At 33.3% G+C, this 27,941-nt stretch overlaps 1 protein-coding gene across 4 annotated transcripts; it reads left to right on the top strand.

The window, feature by feature from the left end:
* The first annotated feature begins 973 nt into the window (after positions 1–973).
* On the top strand, positions 974–27,941 carry LOC120777184 (SEC14-like protein 2). 4 transcript variants are annotated; one of them, XM_040108350.1, is made up of 9 exons: positions 974–1,421; positions 1,615–1,766; positions 24,372–24,441; positions 24,506–24,549; positions 25,991–26,108; positions 26,197–26,487; positions 26,566–26,765; positions 27,227–27,536; positions 27,599–27,941. In XM_040108350.1, the coding sequence occupies exons 2-9, from the start codon at positions 1,716–1,718 to the stop codon at positions 27,742–27,744; spliced, it is 1,230 nt and encodes a 409-aa protein (XP_039964284.1). In that variant the 5' UTR covers positions 974–1,421; positions 1,615–1,715; the 3' UTR covers positions 27,745–27,941. The 4 variants fall into 4 exon arrangements, with proteins under 4 accessions (XP_039964284.1, XP_039964282.1, XP_039964283.1 ...); XM_040108348.1 differs by having other exon boundaries at positions 1,481–1,766; XM_040108349.1 differs by having other exon boundaries at positions 974–1,663; positions 1,696–1,766.

Below are 27,941 nucleotides of genomic sequence, written 5' to 3'. Positions count from 1 at the left end.
AACGAAAAATATCTTTCTCAAATAAAAATTTGAAGCTTTACAAAATTCTGTATATTTAAGCTAGAAAAGCTTGAAAACCTTTACTCTTAGAATTTTTTATATAACAGTTGAGTCAAATGGCAGCTCCTTCTTTAAAACAATTCTTTGGATGTTTAATGTGTACTACAAATAAATGACATTAATACCCTGTAGGAAATGTAATATTGTGATCTTATAAAGCAACTGATTTTACTTAAGGAGTTAGCCAGTGTATATATATAAGCGTAATTTCAATAATTTATTGTGAAAGCAAGAAGAAAAGTATTTATTTGAGTGATTAAAAAGTGCTTTGAAATGTTTATTCAAAATGACGGTCAATCTTTGGAATCATCTTTTCCGAGAGCACCCCTAGACTGACGATTATTCTAGCAACTCGTGCTAAAACAAGAAACAGCGATGTGAAACAAACTAAAAAACAGATTCGTAATATACATATGTACATAAGACTTACTAGTAAACTAGCTTTGCATCAATCGGTTTAGAAAATAAATTGTTTAAACTCAACAATTGACAATTTAATAATGTTTTAGGACCGTAAAATGCACTTTTTTGAAAATTCTAGACAGACCAGACCCTTAGTTATATAGTCTGTAAATTGTCTATGTAAGCATATTATACAATTAAAGAGCCACACCACCTTTGAATGTCATCTTACTTCAATTTTTTTTTAAGAAAGCTACGAAAAGAATATAAATTACATATTTTTTATTATAATTTTGCTTTGGGTTGATACTTTTCCTATGATCTTCTATGTTATATAGTTATATAATTAAAAATATATTTATTCACATCTAATATTCAGAGCAGTACCGAAATTTCCTTATGCACCACCAAGCAATTTCCTACCGTGCCACTACATTTGTGGCCATCCACCGCGTCCGAAAAGACTCGCGCTCGCGCATTTCACGGCAACTCAGCTGTAGTTAGTCAACAAACCAACAGTCAACAGCCAACAGCCAAGAGACAAGTTCACTATAAACTTAAATATGCTTGTCGGCGTTTAGCATAGACTCTTAATATACCGATGCATAGCCGAGTTCCGCATTAGTATCTAAAACCACGCATAGTGAAACAAGTTCTGGAGTTGCAACTCAAACTTGAGAATAAAAAATTATTTAATGTTGCTTGACTAAGCCAGTGAAAATTAATTCAGAAAACAATAAAATTAAGTAAATGAAAGCGAAACTAAAAATTCGAAAACAAAAGTGAAGAAGATGCTGAGACATTTTGAATCGTAAAGTCTTGTGTGTTAATGATATTACTGAGATTGCTGTATTAAATGGTAGTAAGCGTGAAGTAAAGAAATTACGTGAAATTATTCCTCTAGTGTTAGACTACTAAAGCTAAAGCAGCTACTAAAGAAAAAGCAGCAAAACTTCACAGTACGTGAGCGTTGAGTAACCCGCCAATGACCGGCTAAACAAAAAGAATCTCATTTCAGGCAGTTTGACCATTTCGCTTTTTGCGCTCCAAGAGTCAAGTGCATGCGCTTAGAGAACAACGTTTACATACTTACAACGACATTTACAAAACGAAGAGTCATTTGTTATTAAAATTTTTACACACCACTTGCAGGTCAAAAACTAAATTACCAGCGAGTAACCACGTACTTACATTAACAGATACTTAAGTAGAACTATAATTACTATAACTACCATATATACTGTACAATCAGCATGTCCGATATACCAAATATTTGCGATGCACAGGAAACTGCCTTGAAGCAGGTGAGTTAATTGATTGATTTCTCGGCATTAATAAGCGTTAGTAAGCACAAATATAGACTTGTAAGTGTATGTATGTGCTAACCGAATGGTTTTGTACTTGTAAAATACATTAAACTACTAAGCAATTGGCGCGTTCAATGTTGTCTTAATCACTTGTTGAGTGAATAATAATAAATAATATATACGTGCAAACCCTGTAAGGAAAATGGTGGTTACAGTTTAATAATTAGTTTTTACTATTCGGATCTTTACCACAAAAGTAGTGTAAATAGGTCAAGTCACATGATTTAGAAACAATTGGTAAGCACATTTCTTAATATGTGACCTGGTCTACGAGAAGGGGGCTAACGTGCGAAAACTGGTTTTCTGGGAAAATCTGTTAAAAATAATCGTCAGTTTCTCGTTATCTCATTAATCCTTTTCATTACTCCTTTTTTTGACACCTAAGCCCCCTTTTCGTAGACCAGGTCACATATGATAATTTTGCGCCGTCCTGTTGGTATCATTTAGCTCATGGATGACTGACATTGGCTTTGGCTTCATCCAAAAAAGACAATTAAACTTGATTAGCTTTGATAGACGACAGCCCTAATTTGCATTAGCGGGCATTAAACAAGATTTTCCATTTTTTTAACAAAAATTTTCCTTACTGAACGTGAATTTTGGAAACAAATTTCCACGATAAATAAATGTTCATGAGCATTTTTCGAAGTATGTCGAGCATAAATGTCAAATGCATATGTTTACTTTGACAGCTAATTTAATAGTTACCATCCTGAAAAGTTTGTACCTCTAAAAAAGAAAATTTGTAAAGGTAAAGGTAGAGTACAAGGCTTTTTAAGTTTATAAATGAAATTTTGAGAATGAAACCTCAATTTACCGTTAGAGAAATAAAACTTCTAGAAATATTAAATTCATTAATTCCTACAAGTCAGCTGAACAAAAGCACATTTCCATATACATATTTCAAGTGTCATTGATTTTATTGCAATTATTCGCATGTTGCATGCATAACAATTTTGTATTATTCAATATTTTCTTTCTTTATTGTTTTCCAATCATCTATTTTTCATATCATTAATTGTTATACAAACGAGTATATGTATATGGATATGTTTGCATTTATTGGCGCCCGCCCATCCACTTTGGAGAATTATGCAATTCAACACACACTTCTAAATTCTAATAGGAAAAAATATTTTCTTAAGACTAAAACAATAATAATTAGCAATTTAACTAGTTTTTGCAGTCAATTAAGAAAAGTATTCTAATTCCAATAGTTGTTTGCTGACAGCTATTTCCTACTCTTGAAACACATTAATAACCATCAACAAGTGGTTCACCTTGAAAATAAAAGGAAAACCTCATTAAAGAGTTGCATAACTTTTTCTTTGTTATATATTTAAGATAATTAAGTAGCATAATTTAAGAATAAAAACGCATATTAAAGAATATAATAAGTATGTAATAAATAATATTTAAATAATTTTCGGTATGTAATAAAATTTTTAAGAAAAAACACAAAAAAATTTCGAGTAGATCGCGATTTATGAATCCACGATGCTGCAGTAATTCTGACTTTCTATGTGGCTGAAACCTAAACAATTTTTTCCTTCAAAGTGGCATTTGTAAAAAAAATTGTATTTCATTTGAACTGACTTTTTTCCAACCAACCTCGGGGCATGCTGAAACATAATCGAATTTATGGTATTGCTTAACAGAGTAATACAAATAAGTAATACTTACGAAAAGAGGGGCCAATATTGCTATCGTTAAAAATTAGACCTTCTTATTACCACATAATGCTTTTCTCTCTTGTAACAACCATGTGAGCGTAATTTCTCACGGAAATACTAAGTCAGTGAACTTTACATAGCTAATTAACATAAATATTTGTTAGTAAATAAATATATGTTAGCCCTAAGTGTGCCAACATGCATCTTTCATTAACTCAGGAAATTTAGTCACTTGACCCTTAGTAGTAGTAAGCATCTTTAGATAAAACTTTCAAATACCCCTTAAAACAACTTTACGATTTCTTCAAAATTTTAATATTTGTAAGTAAACATTTAACTTCTCGTACCCATTTGTTGTAAAACCGTTTATCAAATATATAATTGTAACATACATTTGAGCATATGTACTATATATAGAAATTTGAAATCCGTACCACGGATAATACGTACCTAAATACATAAATATTAGAGTTAGTCTAAAAATTAACCTCTCAAGTTTATAGGTCAAGGTAAACAATCCAACTTCAAAGTGCATTCATAGGCAATTACCTAGAAAATTGCCTGATGAATATTTATTTTATAAATCAAACACGTGCCATTTAGAGAAATAATTAGCCGTAGTGATTAATATGTAGAAAGCAAGTGCCAACGCTTTACGAGTATAATTGTCGACTCATAAAGATTTACAGCTCTTCTCGATCTGAAACTCTAGGCTAACTTACACTAAGCGCAAATAAAGTTTTAATTTTATTCGTCCGATGCGCTGTCTATATATAAAATTACATTTCCAAATGTTGTAGTCAAGGATTGTAGGGGTCAAACCATTACCATTTACTAAAATGACAAACCTAGCTGTACGTGATGGAACATATTTAAACTCAAATTCGTAATCAGGACACCTCATATACCCCACAGATATCTTAACACATCAGTAGGATGTTCATTTAGATTTTTTGAGTAGTGCGAATTCAGGATCGACTGTTAGAATTGGCATCGGCCAGTGGTCGCATTAATACATAAACCTATGCAACTGCGAAAGTCGAATGCTTCGACAATCTCATAAATACATACATATGATAGTATATCTTAGAATAGAACTCTTTATTAATGGTGTCAAATGTCTACTGCCGTATTATTTATAGATGCAAATGTTTAAAATAGATCGGTATGATTCACAAAGCTTATGAACTGAGAGTGGTTTTATTCCTCTAAGTTATGAAATTTTACTCAAAGCAGCACTAAAGATATTGAATAGAAACATGTTCAACACCAAAGGAATAGTAAATCTGAGTAGACAATATTTTATGAATATCGTATAAGTTTAAGAGATTATTTTCTGTGAAATTAAAAACTTCTTAGCCAATTATCCCAAATACTATGTACACGCCACTTACACTTTATAAAATTTGCTGAAGCGCCTTCTGCACCATTTCGCATAACTTGTCTATCAAATAGAGAATAATACATTGAAATTGTTTCTGGATATTTTCTGGAAGCTTTCTCAAGTCAGAAATAGAAAAGACTAATTTGCGCATTATACATATATTCCTATATTCATATTAATTTGCATATATCAATATCATCTTTGAAACATATTACAAGTGAAACAGAGTGAAGCCAAAGTAAACAAACACGATTTTTTTTCGTTCAATAACATAATAATATTAGCAAAGAATAATTAGATAAAAAGAGCTTAAAAGCATTCTAACTTCCCATAAGAAGCTGCATATTTTTACCTATACCAATATACTAAATTTGTGAAGCAGTTAATACAAAGTCGAACGCTCTTAAATAATAAAGAATAAAGAAAAGCTGACTCATGATTACAGCAATTAATGAGGTTTCAACAGAAAATGCTACGGACAGCTGATTAATCACTATGTAATTTATACTTGTATTACGCTACTACAAGCACAATTTAAATAATTTGTATGTATGTATACATATATAACCGTTATCAATCATCTTTTCTCACTTTGGATTGTTATATAGAAGTTAAAAGCAACAATTAAGTTGTTATTGTTTAACACATTTTTAATTATTTTATTTTTATTTTATCTATGTACATATAGTTATAAATTTTCATTTTCTCATTAAATACATACATACTTTTTACATATATATGTATATAAACATATTTAAAAACAAATAAAAGTTTTATGTTCTGCACTTGGTTTGGTTTTTTGCCGCGTTACTCTTGAAACGCGCATGAATGTGCTTAATTTCGCTTAAATCGACGTTTACGGTGCGAATACAATTTTTTCCAAGTCCAACCGGTTTTCTAAGTAGATTTCCTTAACTTAGTAATGCGTCAGGTATTTCTTTATCTTTTTTGCTGCGCTTTGAGAATATATCTTGGTGTTTACATTTTTTTTTGTTTTGGTTTTGAAGTCTGCAATTAAGTTAGTAGCCCAGGGTTTAACTAAGTAAACAAATAAATTGTATCTTGGAAGTGTGAGGTAGAGTTTAGTTTCTTCTAATATTTGGTTGAAATTGAAGTTCAATGCCGTTTTGCATGCCAATGCTAAATATTATTACCTTGCAACAGATTTCAAGCCAATCTAATTAAAATATTTGTTTATTGGTTGAGCAATAATATACAGTAATAAATCTGAATGAGTGCTGGACTTAATGCTTACGTTCTTCCTTCCTTCATAAGTAAGGTATCTGCATGGCAGTAAATTGGCCATAGACGGTTTTTATTTTTTTGAAATAAGGAATTTCTAATCCATGGAACAAATCCTCAGTGAATATTTCGAGGAAAGTGCGCTGTTTTAACTAGTCTAGAGTATATCCTCTTAATCGAATAACAGAACCGTTTAAATAATTCATTGAAAGGGATAAAGTCAGCATAGTTTCTACCATAAAGTAAAAAAACATTATTTTTGCATTCAATTTTATATTTAATTAAGCGTTGTTAAAATTTTTCGATTAAGTTCAAACATATAATCACAGAAACTACAACCAAGCCTATGTAGCACAAGTTAAAATTATATTTGAGTGTTCTGCTTTCCAGTATACGAGTATACCTAACAGTTCTATTCCCTAGGTACGGAATATGAGGACCCCAAGTATCTATAGTTGACCATTTATCGAAAATATAGGTCAATGTATGAGATATATAAATGAAATTCAGAGAGAATCTTTTCCCGATAAAAGTATGTATGTTTGTCAAAAATGGTTTGAATACCGTCAATTTACAATATTTAGCTCCAATATTCTTAATATACAGATTTTCGAACTTCCGGATGACTTTATACCACCAATATGTGGATTATCTCAATAAAAATCAGAGCGCGTATTTTCCTAATAACAGTGTATATTTAGGCCTAAAATTGATAAAATCGGATGAAAACTTGACCTAGACCCTATATAACTTTTAATAGAATTTTCGAACAGTCAACTGACTTTACTCCATATAGATTGCGGCATGTTAATAGTATGTGGTATTGACTTAAGTAGATAAAATTGATGGAGTATGATTTAACATAATTCTTGCTTTGATTGTCATCCATTCACGATTTCGTCGAACAATGCAGTTGAACCTTTTCGCTGCATTTTCAAATATTGCCTACAGTTGTAGGTATTTAGCCATCTGTGATCCTTGCAACATGCAAGAGTATACAATTTTCGGTTACATCCATACTTAGCCATTAATTACTTGTTTTCTTTTTTGTTTTGATTATGCAACATTCTTAGTAATGCTTTATATTTTCAGCGATTTCCTCGCAAAGTTAATTTCAATAATTTTAATAGATGTAATGTTGTAATGTAATGTATGTCTACCAAATTTAATGTGTTGTTTCAAGCTATAATGCTCCGAATCATTATATAAAATGTAAAATATTTAAAAAAGCAAATATGTTAAAATTATTACTACCTTGATAATGTGTATCTGGTATTCATTTAAAGGGCTAAAATCAGTCCTATAAACTATGCCACAAAAAAGCTTTATAATCAAATCGCAATTCGACTGTCACTGTCTGAAGTTGGTACAATCTCCCGCCAATGGTGTAAGAGGTCTTTGATTCTTGTATGCGGTAGATTTATTTAAAACCTTAAAAGACGAGGTTAAGGAACTTTCTATTAGAAAAACTTGTACTGTGTGGAAAATCTTTTACGAGGTGTGTTCAAAAAGTATCGCGAATTTTGAATTTTCGCGGGTTACGTATATTCGAATTTCGAATTTTCTGTGGCGTTATGTTGGTACTCATGTCTCTCACTTATGCCGACAAGCTCGGCCATTTTGAATGTTCATTTAATTGTTGACAGCTGCTTTGCTTGCACGTGTTTTGGATCGTCTTCGATTTTTACCTAAATTCTTTCCAAAATTGCTCAATTGTGACCAAAAACAGCATCGCATGAACATTGCTAATGAGATGTTAAATTCTGTCCGCGACGACCCAAATTTGCTCCAGAGGGTCATAACTGGTGAGGAATCGTGGGTTTATGGTTATGAAGTGAAAACCAAAACTCAGTCATCTCAATGGAAGCTGCCGTACGAACCAAGACCGAAAAAAGGGCGCCAAGTTCGGTCGAATGTGATAGTTTTGCTGACAGTTTTCTTCGATTGCAGGGGCGTGGTGCATCATGAGTTCTTGCCACAGGGAAGAACGGTCAATAAAGAATATTACCTGCAAGTTATGCGCAATTTGCGCGAAGCAATCCGCCAGAAACGCCCGAATTTGTGATAAAACAAAAATTGACTTTTGCACCACGATAACGCCCCTGCTCACACATAGTTGCTTGTGCGCGACTTTTTGGCCAAAAACAACACACTAGTGATGCCGCAGCCACCGCATTCCCAAGATCTGGCCCCCTGTGACTTTTTCTTGTTCCCTAAACTGAAGAGGCCCATGAAAGGACGACGTTACGCTTCTCTTGACGAGATAAAGACGGCATCGAAGGAGAAGCTGAAGAAGATAAAAAAAAATGATTTTTTTAAGTGCTTCGAAGATTGGAAAAACCGTTGGCACAAGTGTATAATATCTCATGGGGATTACTTTGAAGGGGGCAAAATAGATATTCATGAATAAATAATTTTTGAAAAAACACAAAATTCGCGATACTTTTTGAACACACCTCGTATTATGAGATCTTGAACTACACGATTACTAAGTTCTTTGTGCTTGCTTCATCTTGCCTATAAAGAATAAACAAGTAAATATTGGGTGACGTTGCTCTCAATTTCTTGCCAAGACACTCAATATTAACTCTTTGTGTAGTATTCTTTGTTGATTGCAATGTTTGTTTGATAAATGAAGAATATCACTGCATTATAGCAATAACATAAATATGTATATAACCATGTACAACTGTATTCCACTGCGTATTAACATTTATCAAATAATATTTTATGAAACTGAGATTATACTAACTAATAAAGTTAAGCCCACTTGCAGCCGCACAATGGTGATTACGGTAAATAAAAACGAAGTAAAAGGACTCTGCAAATACATATTGACTTTTTACAGTAACCGTAAACTAACATAGACACTTGACTGTTTGCATTAACAGTTTAAGACCAACAACTTATAACCGTATTTACAGAACAATAAAGAGCTAAAGTGTGAAAAAAATTTAAATTTTCCGCCGTCTATGGATTGGCTGGCATTTACGCAAATATGTCATCTACTCTCTCTGTATTTATAGCCCTTAATAGATACCTTTTCTACAGATGTATGTATGTAGGTATTCACTTTCCAATGCAGATGTTAACCAGATTCTTCAATAAATATAAAGCTCGACCTAAATGAATGTTAGCATAACCACTTACAAACCTATCGTACTCGTATATGCAAATATACAGATTTATTTATTTATTCACTCTCTGTATGCGCATGCAAGCAAGAGACGTTTAAACAAGTGAGAGTGCAGAAAATCGAGAGTACTATAATTAAAAAGCATCTGCAAAGAACTTTTTGAAATTTTATGTATAAAATGGAGTTGCCATTTTGCAAGAATTTTTTTTTTTTTGTGAATAATCTGAAATTTATTGTAGATAAATATGTATGTATGTTATGGTTTAGATTACATTAAACCATGATGGATTTCGATTAAAATAATTGAGCACAAAATATTAGTTTTATTTTTGACATCAAAAGATATGTATTCACAATTATATCCTGAACAGGGTATATACAGTTTGTCACGAAGGAAACGTCGGACTTCCTTAACTATCTTATCTTAATCTTAATTAGCCATATACGTCTGTATATCCGTCCATCTGTCGGCATATATGCGAACTAGTCTCTCAGTGTAGGAGATATTTGCCCATTTATTGGTACAATTAAAATTAAGCACTTGTATGGAAAACCTTTTTATTTGACGAAATATCAGCACGAAATTTGGCGTGGACTATGCAAGCAAACCCATTTTATTTTTCTACTAATCTTGTAGCCTAGGCTACAGAATAGAGCTGAAAGATCGAGAATACTACAGAAAATGTCAAGAGCAAGGCCAGGGATACAATGGAGCATCTCTTTTGAACTTATCCCGCATTGGGGGCTACTGGTAAAGGTATCGATAGTAAGCAATGGAATCTATTGGACTTTGTAACTGAACTCCATCAGGACCAAAAAACTCATTAGCCTACCAGACTAACCTAACCTAACTTCATTTTAAAGTTAGATAACATTTTGCTGAACTTTTCTTGATTTTCTGTAAATAATTATAAATTATCTGAGAAACAGCGAAAATTTAAAATGAAAAAAAAAACAGTAATGACACATTCTGATCTGCCCACGGTAAGAAATAAATATATTTTGTAAATAAGCATTAAAGCTTTTAAAATGTATACACAATTTTACAAAACTACTAATTTTGTTTCTGCAAGCCCAAAAAACCTTAGAGGTTTTCGATTTCTCAACTTATTTGTATATAGAATATGAGTGATATGGCAGCTCTCTCTTTAAAATAATTCTATCAACATGAAATGTGTACTACAAATAAATGACAATATTACCCTGTAGGAAATTTTGTAATGCTGGCTCATAAGGCAAATGTCTTATACTGACATTTGGCTTTAAGCCTATCTAGAGCCTTAAAAATACTTAGCTTTGATAATGCATTCTGGAAATTGGAAGAGTCTGTCACCCTGTTTTAAATATGTATTTGAGCTAACAATTAATATTAATTTGTATGTTTAATAAAATTTTAATTAAAATGTCGCCTACTAGGCCAAACTTTCGAATAATTTTTTTGGAATCTCAAAGCTAACTATTGATGATAAATTTGTTTTTAGTTTAACAATTTACTTTTGGAAAAACTTTTACAAAATTTTACGTGTTGAAATGACTGATCTGAATGCTTCGACAATACAGTAGACTGAACAGGAAAATTTTTATTTTCACTAATTTATCAATTTAGTAATGTTTTTAAGACCCTAGAGTGTACCTTAAAACCAAAAAAAATATTGTTTAGATTTTTATTAAAGCCTGGACTGGATTTATATCTATACTGCGTGATGTATCTATGGGAGCAGATACAATTAAGAAGTTACACCAACGTAGAGTTCCAAAATCTGCAAATTTAATTTTTTTTTTTCAAAAAGTAACGTACATACATATATGAAGTTTGGGACTTCTTTAGGTTTATATTTTCCTATGGTTCTCTGTTTTATACCGTTATGTATTTTTTCATATCTAATATTCATAGCAGTACAGCAGCAGCAATTTCCTACCGTGCCACTACTTTTGTGGCCATCCACCGCGTCCGATAAGACTCGCGCTCGCGCATTTTATGGCAACTCAGCTGTAGTTAGTCAACAAACCAACAGTCAACAGCCAACAGCCAACAGCCAACAGCCAAGAGACAAGTTCACTATAAACTTTAATATGCTTGGCGGCGTTTAGCATAGACTCTTAATATACCGATGCATAGCCGAGTTCCGCATTAGTATCTAAAACCACGCGTAGTGAAACAAGTTCTGGAGTTGCAACTCAAACTTGAGAATAAAAAATTATTTAACGTTGCTTGACTAAGCCAATGGAAATTAATACAGACAACAATAAAATTAAGTAAATGAAAGCGAAACTAAAAATTCGAAAACAAAAGTGAAGAAGATGCTGAGACATTTTGACGCGTAAAATCGTGTGTGTTAATGTTATTACTGAGATCGTTGCATTTAATGACAATAACAGAGCAGCAACGAAATTACAGAAAATTACCGCTCGCATCCGCAGCATAATAAAGCAAAATTACAAGAAAGTGAGGGAAAATTGCTTTGCTATTGCGCATTTTTCATATACAAACGATAGCATATAAATACTTGACAAAAGAGGCTACATACCTTAATTACATTATGCATACTGTGTGACAAAGTGAAACCTAAATTTGGCAATTCAACGAAAAAGCTCAATGACAAACAAATAAAAAAAATTAAAAATAAAATAAAATTGAAAATAAAATAAAATAAATAAAAAAGAAACACGCGACGAGAATTGCGAAGCACAATATCTGTAAGAAAGAAGTACATGTATGAAATGCAAAATAAATCTATACAAATGCAAAAATAACAAAAACCAAGTAGAATAAACCCGTATGTGTATACTTCAAAAGTGCTAAACAACCAAAACAGCCGAAAGCAAAAGCAGCACAACGTCACAGTACGAGAGCGTTGAGCAACCCGCCAATGACCGGCTAAACAAAAAGAATCTCATTTCAGGCAGTTTGACCATTTCGCTTTTTGCGCTCCAAGAGTCAAGTGCATGCGCTTAGAGAACAACGCGTTTACATACTTACATACAAAGATATTTACAAAACGAAGAGTCATTTGTTATTAAAATTTTTACACGCCACTTGCAGGTCAAAAACTAAATTACCTGCTACTAACCGCGTACTTACATTAACAGATACTTAAGTAGAACTATAATTACTATAACTACCATATATATTGTACAATCACCATGTCCAACATGCCAAGTATTAGCGATGCACAGGAAACTGCCTTGAAGCAGGTGAGTTAATTGATTGATTGCTTGGCATTAATAAGCGTTGATAAGCGTTAGTAAGCGCAAATATAGATTTGTAAGCGTTATTATGTGCTAGGCGAATGGTTTTGTACTTGTAAAACACATTAAACTACTAAGAGCTCGTATGTGCAATTGGCGCGTTCAATGTTATCTTAAACACTAGTTGAGTGAATAATAATAAATAATATATACGTGCAAGCCCTGTAGGGAAAACGGATGTTACACTTTGATAATTAGTTCTTACTGTTGATGCTTAAATTTGCGTTTATATTACTCATACTAAGGGGTATAGACTGAAGACATTTATGGACTAACATATTTGGTTGATAAGATTATTGTTTCAATAGTATTTTAAAGAGGAGGAGTACCTATCTGCCTTTTTATTAGAGAAAATCCAACTTTGTTGAAAAGATATAATAGATTTTTTACTTCTCGTAGCCTTATAAAAGAAGTGTAACTAGATCAAATCAATGACGCGCCGTCCTGTTGCCGACCACCAATGGCTCCTTATTCAGTTTTAAATAGTATTGATCAAAAATACGTTTCGAGGCTCTATGTGCCACCACGGCTCTATGGAAAAAATGTTTAATAGTACGTTCAACATACTAACTACACCAAACAATCACTTTTTCTAAATGCAACCTGGTTTGAAGACTAACTTCAGGACTAACCGTACTCCATAAAAGACGATATATTCTTACCAAGGTTTTGCTTATCTGTCGGCACTTATCGGATATAAGAGTTAAGGAAAGGGTTAGATATAAATAAAAAATTTTCCTCACAGAATGCGGGTTTTAGAAATAAATTTTCACGATTATTAATCGTCGTGCCGATCTTACTTTTTGCATGGAATCAAAATAACCTGAACATAAATGTCAAATAACTGTGTTTCCTTTGACAGCTATGGCTCTAGGAAATTTGAACCCAAAAATATAAAAAAAATTTAAAAGGTAAGAAAATATTCAAGACTTTTCTTAGATAAATAAAATTCTATACTGCTTGATTTCCCCGCAAAGGCAAGAAGAACCAATCAGACTTTCGGGAAAGTTAATCCGAACTGAGAGAACATATCACAACCATTAACCTCGGAGCTTTACTAAGCCTTTTTGACTCAGCTGGGTTAAATGAAGAATATTAAACTCATTAATTCCTACCAATCTGCTGGACAAAATTATACTTCCATCAACTTCAAGTGTCATTGATTTTATTGCAATTATTCGCATGTTGCATGCATAACAATTTTGTATTAATCAATTTTCTTTCTTTATTGTTTTCCTATCATACATTAATTGTTATACAGACGAGTATATATGAATATGTTTGCATTTATTGGCGCCCGTCCATCCAGTTTGTGGAATTATGCAATTCAAGACACACGTTCTAAATTATAATAGAAAAAGTATTTTTTTAAGACTAAAAATATAATGCTTGGCATTTCAACTAGTTTTTGCAGTCAATTAAGAAAATTATTTTAATTCCAATAGTTGTTTGCTGACAGCTATTTCCTACTTCTTGAAATACATTAATAACCATCAACAAGTGGTTCACCTTGAAAACAAAAGAAAAACCGCATTAAAGAGTTGCATAACTTTTTCTTTGTTATATAATAAAGCTAACTAAGCCCCATAATTTAAGAATACACATGCGTATTTTAAGTATATAACAAGTGCGTAATAATAATAATTAAATAATTTTAAGTATGTAATAAAATATTTAAAGAAAAAACCAAACAAAAATTCGAGTTGATCGCGATTTATGACGGCGCTATGAATCTTCGATGCTGCAGTGGTTCTTTTTACCCAAAATTTTCATCGTTTTTGGTCGGCCAAATTTTATATTTGATCTGATCCGAAAAGGTGATAGGTCAATGTATGGAGAAATATGTATATACAAAATGTGCAGAAAGAATTTGGCTTTAATCCAAAAACTATTTAAGATATCGATTTTATTACATTATTACCAGGTTATTCAATAAGATATGTCGTTTTATAAGAAAAACACAATTCTATGATTCAAAATACACTTTATTATTCAGTATAATCTTCCTGAACAATAATACACTTGCTCCGACGATCCTCCAATCTGTGGATCCCATCCCTGAAATGAGAATCCGGAAAGTCAGCAAAATACGCCGCAACATCCGTTATGACCTCTTCATTTGATGAAAAACGCTCTCCACGCAGTCGCTGGGGGCCAAATCTGGTGAATACGGTGGATGCTTCCACAATTCGAACTTTAATTCATGGATTTTAGCCATTGTCAAAATGCTCTTGTCCCACGGTGCGTTGTCCTGATGAAAAAGGATTTTTTTCTTCTGCAAACCGGATCTTTTTTCCCAAATTTTGTCCTTCAACTGATCCAAAAAGTTAGAATAATATTCAGAATTAATGGTTTTACCGGTTGGCATGTAATGCACAAACAAAATTCGTCTCGCATCCCAAAGAACTGATGCCACATCCTTCTTTGCCAATTTCCGGACACGCACTCGTTTCGATGCCGAACAACCAGGTTCACACCACTCTTTAGCTTCTTGTTTTTATTCAGGAACATGTTGATAGACCCAAGTCTCATCCATAGTGATGAATCAACGCACAAAACCCACTTCTTCCTTTTAAAACGCTTCAAATGTTGCTGAAAAAGTCGCATTCCAATGTGTTTTTGTTCCATTGTTAACATGTTATGTTAGCACCCATTGTGCACATAGCTTTCTAAAAGCCAAAATTTCACTTAAAATATGGCTCACACTGCCTAATGAGATGTGTAGAACCTCTACTAAATCTCTTTCAGTCAATGGACAATCTTCCAAAACCATATTCTGTATTTTGGCTATGATTTCTGGTGTTGATGCGGTTTTTGGACATCGTAGATCGTCTTCAAGACCTGTACGACCACGTTTAAATTCAGAAACCCATCTTACTACTGTTTTAATTGTAGGTGAATAATCATTATACACTTTTAGCATTCATTCGTGATTTTTTTTTGGTGCTACACCTTCCAAAAATAAAAATTGTATCAATGCACGATATTCAATTTTTTGCATTGCAAAAAAATACTGTCACACGGCGACACTAAATGGCTAAAGAGTGTAGCAAGAAAACAAAAAAACGCCCTCTCTTATCGAAAGACAAAACTTATTGAACAACCTGATACATATACTCGTATGTAAAGATACAGCCACTCGAAATATGGAAATAAAGAGCTTTCTTTTAATTGTTTGATATTAAACGGACAATTGATGTTATTCCAACCGAATTTTCAAGAAGCTCAACTTATATGACGTTTTCATTAAAGGTATTTATCATCACAAACAAACATTAGTTCATTTCGTTGCTGTTGCTTTAGGTGTTTTTGACTCCGCTATTTCTCAAACTTCTAAAACTTTTGTTTTCACATTACAATACTTCATTTGAACTCACTTTTTCCAACCAACCTCGGGGAATGCTAAGGCATAATCAAGTCTATGTTATTGCTTAACAGTGAGTGTTTCGTTGTTGTCGACAAGAAAAAAGGTGCCGATATTGCTATCGTTAAAAATTATACCTTCTGATTACCCCACAATGCTTTTCTCTTTTGTAATCTGCGTGTGAGTAGAAATACTAAGTCAGTGAGCTTTACATAGCTAATTTATGTAAATATTTGTTTGTAAATAAATAAATGTTAACCCTAAGTGTGCCAACATGCATCTTTCATTAACTCAGGAAATTCAAACATGTTTTATTAAAATAAGTATGCCCACCACTTGACCCTTAGTAGTACTTTACATCTTTAGTTACAACTGTGAAATATTTCTTTAAACAACTTAATGGTTTTTGTGACATTTTAACACGACATACATAAGTATACATTTAACCTCTTGTATAAAACATGTTTGCCTTATTATCGCAAAACATTTTGTCAAACATGCTTATGTACGTATGTAAATAGAAATTTAAAATACGGACCACGGATAATACACATATAAATACATATTAGAGTGAGCCAAGAAACTGGCCTCTCAAATGTTTGGGTTGAAATAAACCTACATATGTTTTTGAGTGTTCTTTTATTTCCCAAACTCATTTTTTATTGCAAACGCCCCCCGACATTTCAATTTTTGACCTAAAAATAAGGATGCAACGTTAACAAACTTTTTTTCAAAGTTGTAGATTTAGGGCCGTTTTCTGGTTAGCAACCAGCTGCCAGTTAAGTTCTGACCAAGGCTCATTCTTTCGGTAAGGTTAACTTGAACTTATCTGATAGATGATTGCTAACCAGACAAAGAAAAACGGTCCTTACTTGCTTAATGCGAAAGATCAAAAATTCAGTATTTTATATGTATGTATGTGTGGAAAGAACTATAATTTAGGCACGCTTTCAATTGAATAAAGAGCTTACATACGTTGTATGTATACTTGTTTTCAAAGCAAAAACTAAAACTTCGAACGGTGTTTGCAAATATAAAATGCCGGTAAGCTGTGTTTATGCCAATAAACAAGAAGATATCTGAAACTTTAACTTTTTTCATATCTTTTCAAATAAAATATGTAGAAAGAAACACAAATTCGCTTAAAAAATTCTTATATAAGCTTCTTTATATATTATAGCAATTAACTTAACTAAAGACAGCTCAATTGATTTTTAATTGAACAACCAGAAAAAGTGCCCATTAAAAGTACATTCATAGGCAAGTACTTAGAAAATTGCCCTATGAATATTAATTTTATACATCAAACAGTTGCCAATTAGAAAATTAATTAAGCGTATTGTAGCTAAATGCAATCAAAAAATAGATAACTACTCTACCTTTAGTTACGACGATGAATAATTAATATGTAGAAAGCAAGTGCCAACGCTTTACGCGTATAATTGTCAACCAATTAAGATTTACAGCTCTTTTCGATCTGGAACTCAACGCTGTTGACAGTAGGACACGCATTTAGTTTTCACTTTTCGTATGTTTACTCATTCCCTCAAAGTTTATTTTATTTAAGAGGGTCCAACAAAGATGTATCTGTAAAAAAGTACCAATAATATTAATATATTGTACACATGTTAACATTCTTAACAATTTGACTCGTCCAACGTATTGCTCCTCGGCGCTAGCTTAAGAATTTTCGAAATTTCACTACTTTACTTTTATGTTGCCAAAGGCCACTTTTGAACATTTCTGAACTTAAATTCGTAATCAGAGCAACCGCCGACCTCTTTTCCTTCAGATTTTTTTAGTAATACCAACGGAGTCCAGGAATGACTGTTAGAACTAGCATCGATTTGCAAGTGATGGCGGGTATAATAGTTGAATGCTTCGATAATCTCATAGAAACATACGAGGGGCTCCGGTATAAAATGAGCGGTAAAGTAAAAAAAATCAAAGTATTGATCATTGCCTTTTACACATTTCGACGTCTCAGGCAATTTGTGGAAACCATGCCAATTGAAATGTTCGTATTTTGAAGCAAACCAATCAGACACCCAATTTTCGACTTCTGCGTTAGAACCGAAGTGCTGCTCAGCGCTTGCGTGGCCCATCGATGAAACCAAGTGGTAATCCGAGGGGCGAACTCAGGTGAATACCGCGGGTGTAGTAGGAGCTCCCAGCCAATTATTTTGATAGTATCCTGAACCGGTTTTGCTTTGTGTGTAGGTGTATTATCGTGTAACAAAACTACTTTGCTTATGACCTCACCCTTCTGATCGCACCAAGCACCGAGCATGATTTTCTTACCGAATCGATCTATTTTTGCAGTCGATATTGATGATTGTCCTAGATTAACCCATGACATTTCATAGCCAGTGACAATTCGATGCAAAACTGATTTCTTTCGTGTATTTGAAGTAAAATTTCTCAATTAGTTTTTTCAGTTTTCCATTTTACTTTCATTCAATTCATGTGGCACCCATTTGCCACACTTTTCAATATTTCCCATAGCTTTCAAACGGTCTGAAATTATTACTTGTGCAACATTTAACATGGCTGTCATTTGCTTTCGACTCAAAGTATCAACGTCATCCAATATTGCTTGCTGTTCGGCGTCTTCAAACTTCTTTGGTGGTCTTCCACGTTCTTCATTTCACATATCCAAAATCATTATCTCTGAACCGTTGAAATCATCTTTTGCATGTTGGTTCTGATAGAACATGATCACCATATGTCTCGACCAGCATTCGAAGCGACTCTGCAGCACTTTTCTTCAAATGGAAACAAAAAAATTAATGTTTTTCGCAAATCATAACTTTTCGGTAAAAAATTTGAAATTTCAACACAATGAATAAATATGCTATTGTTTGTTCAATGACTGTAAGGTTATTGAATACGGAACTATACATCTTGAGTACATATTTGAAAGAGTATTAAATCTTGGTAAGCAATTTTTTATGTATATATAGTACAATATACATTTTAGAGATTATTTTTCGTGAAATTAAAAATTTCTTTGCCAATTATCACAAATACCATGTAAACGCCACTCACAGTTTGGTAAAAATTTGCTGAAGCGCCTTCTCCCACATTTCGTATAACTTTTATATCAAATAGAGGATAATACAGTGAAATTGCTTCTGCATATTTTCTGGAAGCTTTTTCAAGTCAGAAATAGAAAGACTAATTTGCGCATTATATATTCCTATATTCAAATTGATTTGCGTATATCAATATCATCTTTGAATAATATTACAAGTGAAACAGAGCGAAGCCAAAGTAAACAAACACGAGTTTTTTTCATTTAATAACATAATAATATTAACAAATAATAATTAGTCAAAAGGAGCTAAAAGGCATTGACAACTTCCCATAAGAAGCTGCACATTTTTACCTATACCAGTATAAATTTGTAAAGCAGTTAATACAGAGTCGAACGCTCTTAAATAATAAAGAATAAACGAAAAGCTGACTCATGATTACAGCATTTAATGAGGTTTCAACAGAAAAAGCTATGGACAGCTGCTTTAATCACTATGTAATTTATGTATATTGCGCTACCGCAAGCACAATTTAAATATGTACTTTGTTTGCATTTATAACTGTTATCAATCATCTTTTCTAGCTTTGGGTTGTTATATAGACGCTAAAAGCAACAATTAAATTGTTATTGTTTAATACATTTGTAATTATTTTTTATTTTATCTACATATAGATGTATATAAATCTTCATTTACTCCTAAATTACAAACATACTTTTGTACACAGTATATACATACATACATAAATATATTTAAAAACAAAATAAAAAATACAACTTTTATGTTCTGCACTTGGTTTGGTTTTTTGCCGCGCTGCAAATTCAATTTTTTCCAAGTCCAACCGGTTTTCTAAGTAGATTTCCTTAACTTAGTAATGCGTCAGGTATTTCTTTATCTTTTTTTATACGCTTTGAGAATATATCTTGGCGTTTAAATTTTTTTTTTGCTTTGGTTTTTAAGTCTGCAATTAAGTTAGTAGCCCAGGGTTTAACTTAGTAGATAAATTAATTGTATTTTGGAAGTTTGAGTTAAAGTTTAGTTTCTTATAATACTTTTTTGAAATTGAAGTTCAATGCCGTTTTGCATGTCAATGCTAAATATTATTATCAGATTTCAAGCCAGTCTAATTAAAATACTGGTTTATTCATATAATAAAATTCATAATAAATCTGAATGAGTGCTGGACTTAGTACTTACGTCCTACCATCCTTTACAAGTAAGGTATCGGCGTGGCAGTAAACTGCCAACAGACAGAGTTTTTATTTTTTTGAAATGAGGATTTTCTAACTACTTTATACTATATCCCCTTAATCGAATATCAGAACCCTTTGTATAATTCATTGAAACAATTAATGTCAGCATAGTTCCAACCGTAAAGTAAAAAGAAATCCAATATTTTTGCATTCATTTGAATGTTTTATTAGTCGTAGTTAGAATGATCCAATATCATACTCGGATACACACCGTTTTTTTCTTCAATTTGTTGTAATTTTTGAAGTAATTTCATAATGCCGCTCTCATAGAAACTGTCGTCCCTGATGGCAAAAGACGTCCATTTCAAATTTCATATATTATGACTAACCTGCATGAAAAAATCAAAATATTCCTAATACACAGCGCCAGTGTGAATACAGCTAATATCAACGTAGTAATCAATAACTTTTAATCAGGCTAATTCGTGCCGAACTTTGCCTTCATTACTTACAATGAAGTAAATCAGTGTCATTTAACAATAAAAGTGCTGACTTATTTTATCTTATTGAGTGAAACAAAGCAATTTCAGCCGTTTTTATGAATAAATATATAGGTACAAATGTATTTAGTAACTATGTATGTATTATATTTTTATGCGTATTACACTCTTACGTAATTAAGACAGTCACCACGTACAAAGTGCGAGTATAAATGTGATTTAAATATCAGATTAATTTATAGGTTTATTATTCACTACAGTGTAGAAGTACAAGATAGAATCACTTACCAGAAAATTATTGAAGTGTTCAAAGGCTTCCTTGTGGATTACATTCGCTGACGTTTATTGTCTGAATGAGTAATGTATTCGAGATCTTATACTAAAACAAGTAAGGTAGTGATAATATTGCGACACGCAATGTCATAATATACAATTATTACCCTCATTCCCTTCATGACGTCACGAATCAATGTATTTCGCTGTCAAATGCGCTATAAGACAAGTAGTGACACGAAACTGTCGCAATCTTAATTTCTATTATTCGTGATATAAGAATGTGGGAAGAAAATACATATTTATACCCTGAACAGGGTATACTAAGTTTGTCACGATGTTTGTAACATCCAGAAAGAAGCGTCGGAGACCCTATAAAGTATATATATAAATGATCAGTATGTTGAGCTGAGTCGATTTAACCATGTCCGTCTGTCTGTCTGTCCGTCCGTCCGTCCATCCGTCCGTCTGTATATATACGAACTAGTCCCTCAGTTTTTAAGATATCCTTTTGAAATTTTGCAATCGTCATTTTCTCTTCAAGAAGCTGCTCATTTGTCTGAACGGCCGATATCGGACCACTATAACATTTAGCTGACATATAAACTGAACGATCGGAATCAAGTTCTTGTATGGAAAACTTTCACATTTTACAATGTATCTTCTAAAGCAATAATGTAGCACCTGTGAAGGGTATATTGGCTTCGATGCAGCCGAAATTAACGTTCTTTCTTTTTTTTTATTATTACAACTTTTGAGCATATCAAATAGCAACATTTAGATATTTTTTGAATTTTTCATAAAATTTTTGGAGATTCAGTCAGTGGCAGCTGGCAGCGACTCCTCGTAGTGGTCAGTATAACAGACAAATAATTCATGTAAAATCAAATTTCAATGGCTAATAGATGAGTATACGCCGTGGTTAATCGGAAGATTTGGAAAAAATGAATTTTTTGCAGGTGTAATTTTTTCCACAAATTGCCTTGAAAAAAATTGTTGCTGTCGAAAAAATCCTTCTATCCTCGTGATTGAGGTCATCCTCTTTAGAAGAACTGTGTAAAATTTCAATAAGATCGCTACTAGTTTCTGAAAAACCGTGACCACCGACTTTGAAAACAATGTTTCGAGAAAAACACTATCAAAGATTGAATCAGCCGGTTTAGCCTGAAGGACCGCTCTCCCAAATGTTTTTTGCTAAGTTGGTATGTCTGTCCTTAATTAGTACGTCAAATATGAGAGCGATCTGCCTACCAGTTTTTTACAGCAACTGCTTAAGTTGGTACACCTTTGCGGTTTTTACAATGGATAAAAATATCGAACAAATAATTAGTCTCAGATTTTGTATTTCTAACCAAATTTCATGTGCAGAATCGTTACGAATGTTGGAAAAGGCTTGCAGTCATTCAGTTACATCAAAAACGCAAGCCTGCGAAAGGTATAAACCTTCAAAGATGGTCGAGAGATCGTTGAACCATGCCTCATTCTGACGACCGTCAATATCTTCCACTGATCAAAATATTAAAAAAGTGAAAGATGTGGTGCTTGAAAATCGTAAGACAAGTGTTAGAGAGATGGCAAGAGAGCTGGGCATCTCTCGCGAGTCCGTTCATTTGGATATGTTGGGTATGAAACACGTTCTTGTTCGACTCGTTTCGATAATGGTAAATTTTCTTCAAAAAGAGTACAAATTGTGTGATTTAAGGCCAAAAACCCAATGAATACCATCAACCATCGTATTCACCAGATTGGGCTCCGTGTAATATTTTCTTGTTTCCCAAACATAACATGACATTCAAAAATATAAATAAAAAACGATTTTTTTGAAATTTTAAATCCCCCAAACACTTGTCATTCTGTATTTCAACTAGACACGGTTCATTTGTCACATCTGATGTTAGCAAGAACATTGTTTTTGAGTAATGGTATCCAGCAACAAATCAGTAACTTAATATGTACTCACATATATTTGTATACATACATACATATATACTAAGGTACAAGGGCACTTCAATAACATATACCATTTTATCAATTGGTCGCTTGCGGGCATCGTTGAAACACAAAATTTATTAATTTTTTTTTTTCAGATTTTCAATTTTACTTCCTGCCCAATTATTTTGGCCACAATTATATATTGTTCAGATATGTACATACATACGTATGTACATACATACGTATGTACATATGTACATATGAATAGAGCTTTTGTGCAAACGTGGCTAGAATTGCCAAGTAAAGCACGACGAAAATTAAATAAAAGTCGAACTCGTAACTAAAATTTATGTGAAATTAAAAGTGATTATAGACACAAATTGTATTTTAATATATAATTATATATATGCACATTACAGATATGTGCGGGTATAGGTATGTAAACTTATTGCTAGATATACACTTATTCATATGTATATTACAATATATATGTAAATATGTATAAAAAATCTTAAAACATAAATTGATTAGACTCATTAGTCATCGCTTTCATATTTATGGTTTATATGTAAATATGCATATGCTGATTATCGAATGATTACGATACGATTGTTTAGCTTAATTCGGCGCTAAAACTTGCGCACATGCGCACTGTGTACTTTCGCTTTGATCAAAGTGGGCAGGTCTATACTAACTGTGATGCGTTCGTTTCGGTCAAAACAATGATTAAGTCAAATTTATGCAGAAACCTGAATCCAACAAAGCCATCGTATCGGGGTGCAAGCACAAAGCGAAATCAAGTTGAAGGTCGGCACTTTTTTAAACAATAAAAAAAACAATATAAGTTTAATTCACAAAACCTTAAAGTTGTTTAACGGAACTTAAACAGCTTAGCTCTGATTACCGGCTTTTAGCAGCTGCTATTAAAGTCAGTGATAGATACTCATAACGGTTCAATGTCAGTTGGAGCAAAGAGCAAAATAATATTAGTGGACAAAAAGGTGCGATGGGGTCAGAAACTTTTACAATAAAACAGTTAGATTTTGTATTCACCGGAGCTCATTTAGACGTCAAAGTGTTTATGGCCCAGTTAGAGCTTCGTGAAACTTAAGAAAAGTAATGTTGCTAAAAAACATAATCTATTATAAAAGAGCACAAAAATAATTCAATTCAAGAGTGATTAATTTCGAGGTTTCCCACTTTTTTTGAAAAAGCTCCTGAAGCTCCTGAAAACCAAAAGTGGCTCAATTATATAAAAAAAGTCCATATGAAGATGGTAGCTGGGTCTTGTAGGACTTTAAGCAATAAATTATCAGTACTTACTTACATTTTTCTAAGAAACATTGGCCCAATGGTCTTGTAATTGAAGTTGTTTCTTAAATTTTGAAGAAGAACACCCCAAAAATGAATAAAATAATGTTTGTGTTAAATAAAAGTAGTAGTCGTATTACCAATAAATATTGAAAAAAAAAATTTTGCCCTTAAAATATATACCTAATCCTATCACAAATCCTAGTTTTATGTGAACAAAATTTAAAAAACGTTTCAATTCTTTTTACAGTTCCGCAAAAGTGTTTCCGATGTGATCAATGAAACCCATGATGATTACTTTCTCCTACGTTGGCTACGTGGTATGTATAAGTACTCAAGTTAATTTTCTTAAGATATTTATTTACTTTTATATTTCTTATGAAGCACGAAAATGGGACCCAGAGGCTGCCGAGGAAATGCTGCGGGCGGTAAGTTATAATAGTTTTACACCAAATAATATACAAGGTGCTTTCCAAAGTAAACAGGACTTTTAAAAAAACAGAACAAATGGTTTCTTCGGCAAAATAAATTTATTTTATTCAAAATAGTCTCTTTCTGCTTCAATACAGCTTTTTGCACGGCCCAAAAGCATGTCGAACGAGTGTTTTAGCTCGTTGGCTGGTATGGCCGCCAGTATGCCGGTGCAAGCCTTTTGAATGGCCTCTACGTCGCACGGTGCAATATCAAGTGAATACCAAGAGTGGTTAATTGTTAAAATGTTATTTTTGGTCAAATAATCGGTCACACGCGTCCTTCGAATGTTGGTTTCTGAGCATTTTTTGGTCGTCAGTCAATTTGTGCGGAACAAACCGTACACACACCTTTCGTAAGCCCAAATGTTCGGTCAAAATGCAATAAATCCATTTCCATGAAATTAAGTGATGATTTCGGCTGATTTTTTATGAATTCACGCACAGTTTCGGTGGAATTTTCAGTGATCACGGATTTTGATTGGCCCACATGTTGATCGTCATTTATGTCCTCACGACTACTTTGAAAACGTTCAAACCACTCGTGCACTCTGCTACGGAATAGGCAATCATCGCCATAAACTTGTTTTATCAATTGAAAGGATTCGGTAAAAGTTTTACGAATTTTAAAACAAAATTTAATGGTGGCTCTTTGTTCGAAGCTCATTTTCGCACCGATAACACAAACATACTGACACTTAAAACGCAAGAACTTCACTTCCAATCAGTGAAATATCATGAAATTCTCAATGGACAATCGATAAAGATGGCAGATTCTAACGCACCAGTCGACATATAGATTTCCTGTTTGTAGGGTTAATAGAACTTTGACAATGAGTTTTACTGAACTTATATTGCTATTTGAATTGTAAGTCTTGATATTATGCTATCAATGAAGAATTCTAAGATAGATTTTGAGCGCGAAACCCAGCAAAAAAATGTGTCATACTTTTTTTTAAAACTGATCGAGACTCGACGATTAATATGGAGTCTCCTAGTTTATATTTGACTTGGAAAGGCTGCTTGTAATATTTTGCTTACGTTTGGAAAAGCTCAGCATTTTTAAGATCCACTATAAGTCGGTCTTCTGGACGATTACGTGCTCATCACACTATGAACTAAGATTTTAAATATACCAAAAAAATATGAAAAAACACCATAAGTGCAGTTCTATAATTATGTATACATAAATAAATAGAAAAACCCGAAATAAATTCAAATGTCATCTCCAAAGAGTTTCAAACATAACCGAGTATTCACAAAAACACCGAGAATTTTCCGATTAAAAACAAAAGTCAAAATTCCAGTGAAATTCGAATATTTGCAATATACAAATCCTGCCACTCCATTAATTTAAGTGCAAAGAAATTATAATCCGTTTGTTTTTTGGTTTCTATAGAGTCTGAAGACCCGCGCTATGTGGAATGTGGACAACTTGGAGAAGTGGGATGCGCCGCGCGCCCTCAAAGAATATCTGCCCTACGGTCTAATAGGCTATGACAATGAAGGCTCGCCAGGTGAGTGACAACGCCCTGTCATAAGTTCAGAGTTTAGTATAAATTTACAGTTGACAATATGTGTGTTTTTTCTTTGTTTCGTTTCCAGTTATTGTCTGTCCATTTTATAATTTTGACATTTGGGGCATGCTACATTGCGTCACACGCTTCGACTTCCAACGCTACTTGGTGCTGCTGCTGGAGCGTTTCATGCAAGCCGGCTACGAGCAGAGCAAAACACATGGTCCACAGGCACGTCAGCTAGTCGTCTTCTTCGATATGGCCAACTTCAATTTGAAGCAGTACGCGTGGCGTCCGGCAGCCGAGTGCGTTTTATCTACGGTAAAGCAATACGAAAGCAACTATCCGGAATTGTTGAAAATGTGCTACATAGTCAATGGTGAGGAAGAACCAATGCTGCCACTATTATTAGAACTAACTAACTATATATATCTATTCCTTCTTTATCCTGTTATAGCACCCAAACTGTTCTCTGTTGCCTTTAATTTCGTCAAAAGGTTTCTGGACGAATACACAATGAGTAAAATAAAAATATACAAGAACGGTTCAGATAAGTGGAAGGAGCCGCTGTTCTCCCATGTCGATCCAAATATATTTCCCAAATGCTTTGGTGGTAAATATGTGGATGAGAATGGTGATCCAGAATGCAAATCGAAGGTTAGTCGGATCTAATTGTACAAATTTGTTATCTTCAGCAAAGTCTAACACAGTTTGAGATATTCCGGGTAGATATAAGGTAATATCTGACAAAGTGTTCAGAATGAAGAGACGATTTTATTCCTTACTTTGTCTCTTTCTGCCATGACCAAACAAACTTCAGGTCAATTTCGATATCAAGAAAGCGATTATCTCAAGAACTAATTTATTCTCTTCCTGTGAAAGATGTTGAGAAAGTAAATCACCTCCAAAAAAAGACGGAGATCTCATGAGATCTTAACCATTAGGCTACTTGGGTGGTATCGCCCACTTGTCAAATTATATTTAGTACTTCATTATGAGGTTGAAAGTTTCAACAAATGTCGGGATCAACAAGCTTTTCCTGGCAAAGTTGCTTATAACCGAGGTTTAATGGTTTCAATCTAAACTTTTTTTCTTCCCATTCTTCTTGTTGCTTTCAGATAATTTGGGGTGGAAAAATTCCGCAAGACATGTTTGTCGAGCAAGGCACTGAAGATAATGATAAAGACTATACCGAGACCACAATAAATAAAGGCAACAAACTAAAACTGGACTTTTATGTAGATGAAAAGAAACAAGAAAACTTAGTGTTATCATGGGATTTTCGCACCTTCGACTACGACATCAAATTCGGTATATACAGCATTGACAAGTCGTCTGGTGAGAAGCGTAGCGAAGTGGCGCTCGGCACAGTCTATTCCAACGAGATGGACGAAGTGGGCTTCATCTCAACGCGACCCAATACGACATGTAAGTGACGATGCCATTACTTTTTTAAAACAAAGGTAAATTTTATGATCTTCTCTCTTTAGACACCGTTGTCTTTGATAACTCACACAGCTACTTGCGCAGCAAACGTCTACGCTATTGGGTGGATTTAATCTCGGACGTTGACGACATTACCGAGCTTTCGGCGCAAGTGCAGCAAACCGATATTGTGGAAAAGAACGGCGCTTAAACGCTGGAGTTATTAGGGAAATGGAATAGTGGGCGAACATTGCGATCGAAGAGTCGGCTGGGATGTGATAAATCTATGCTAGCAAACCAAATATGCAGACGGATTCCACGCACAGTATATCGAGTCATTTTTTACTAACGTAACAAATATTGTAAGAAGCCAAATAAGAAAGACAAAAACAAAAACAAAAACAAAAA

Source organism: Bactrocera tryoni, chromosome 5, assembly GCF_016617805.1.
Source record: "Bactrocera tryoni isolate S06 chromosome 5, CSIRO_BtryS06_freeze2, whole genome shotgun sequence".
In the NCBI taxonomy this organism is placed as follows: Eukaryota; Metazoa; Arthropoda; class Insecta; order Diptera; family Tephritidae; genus Bactrocera; species Bactrocera tryoni.
This window is presented reverse-complemented; position numbering and strand designations above follow the sequence as displayed.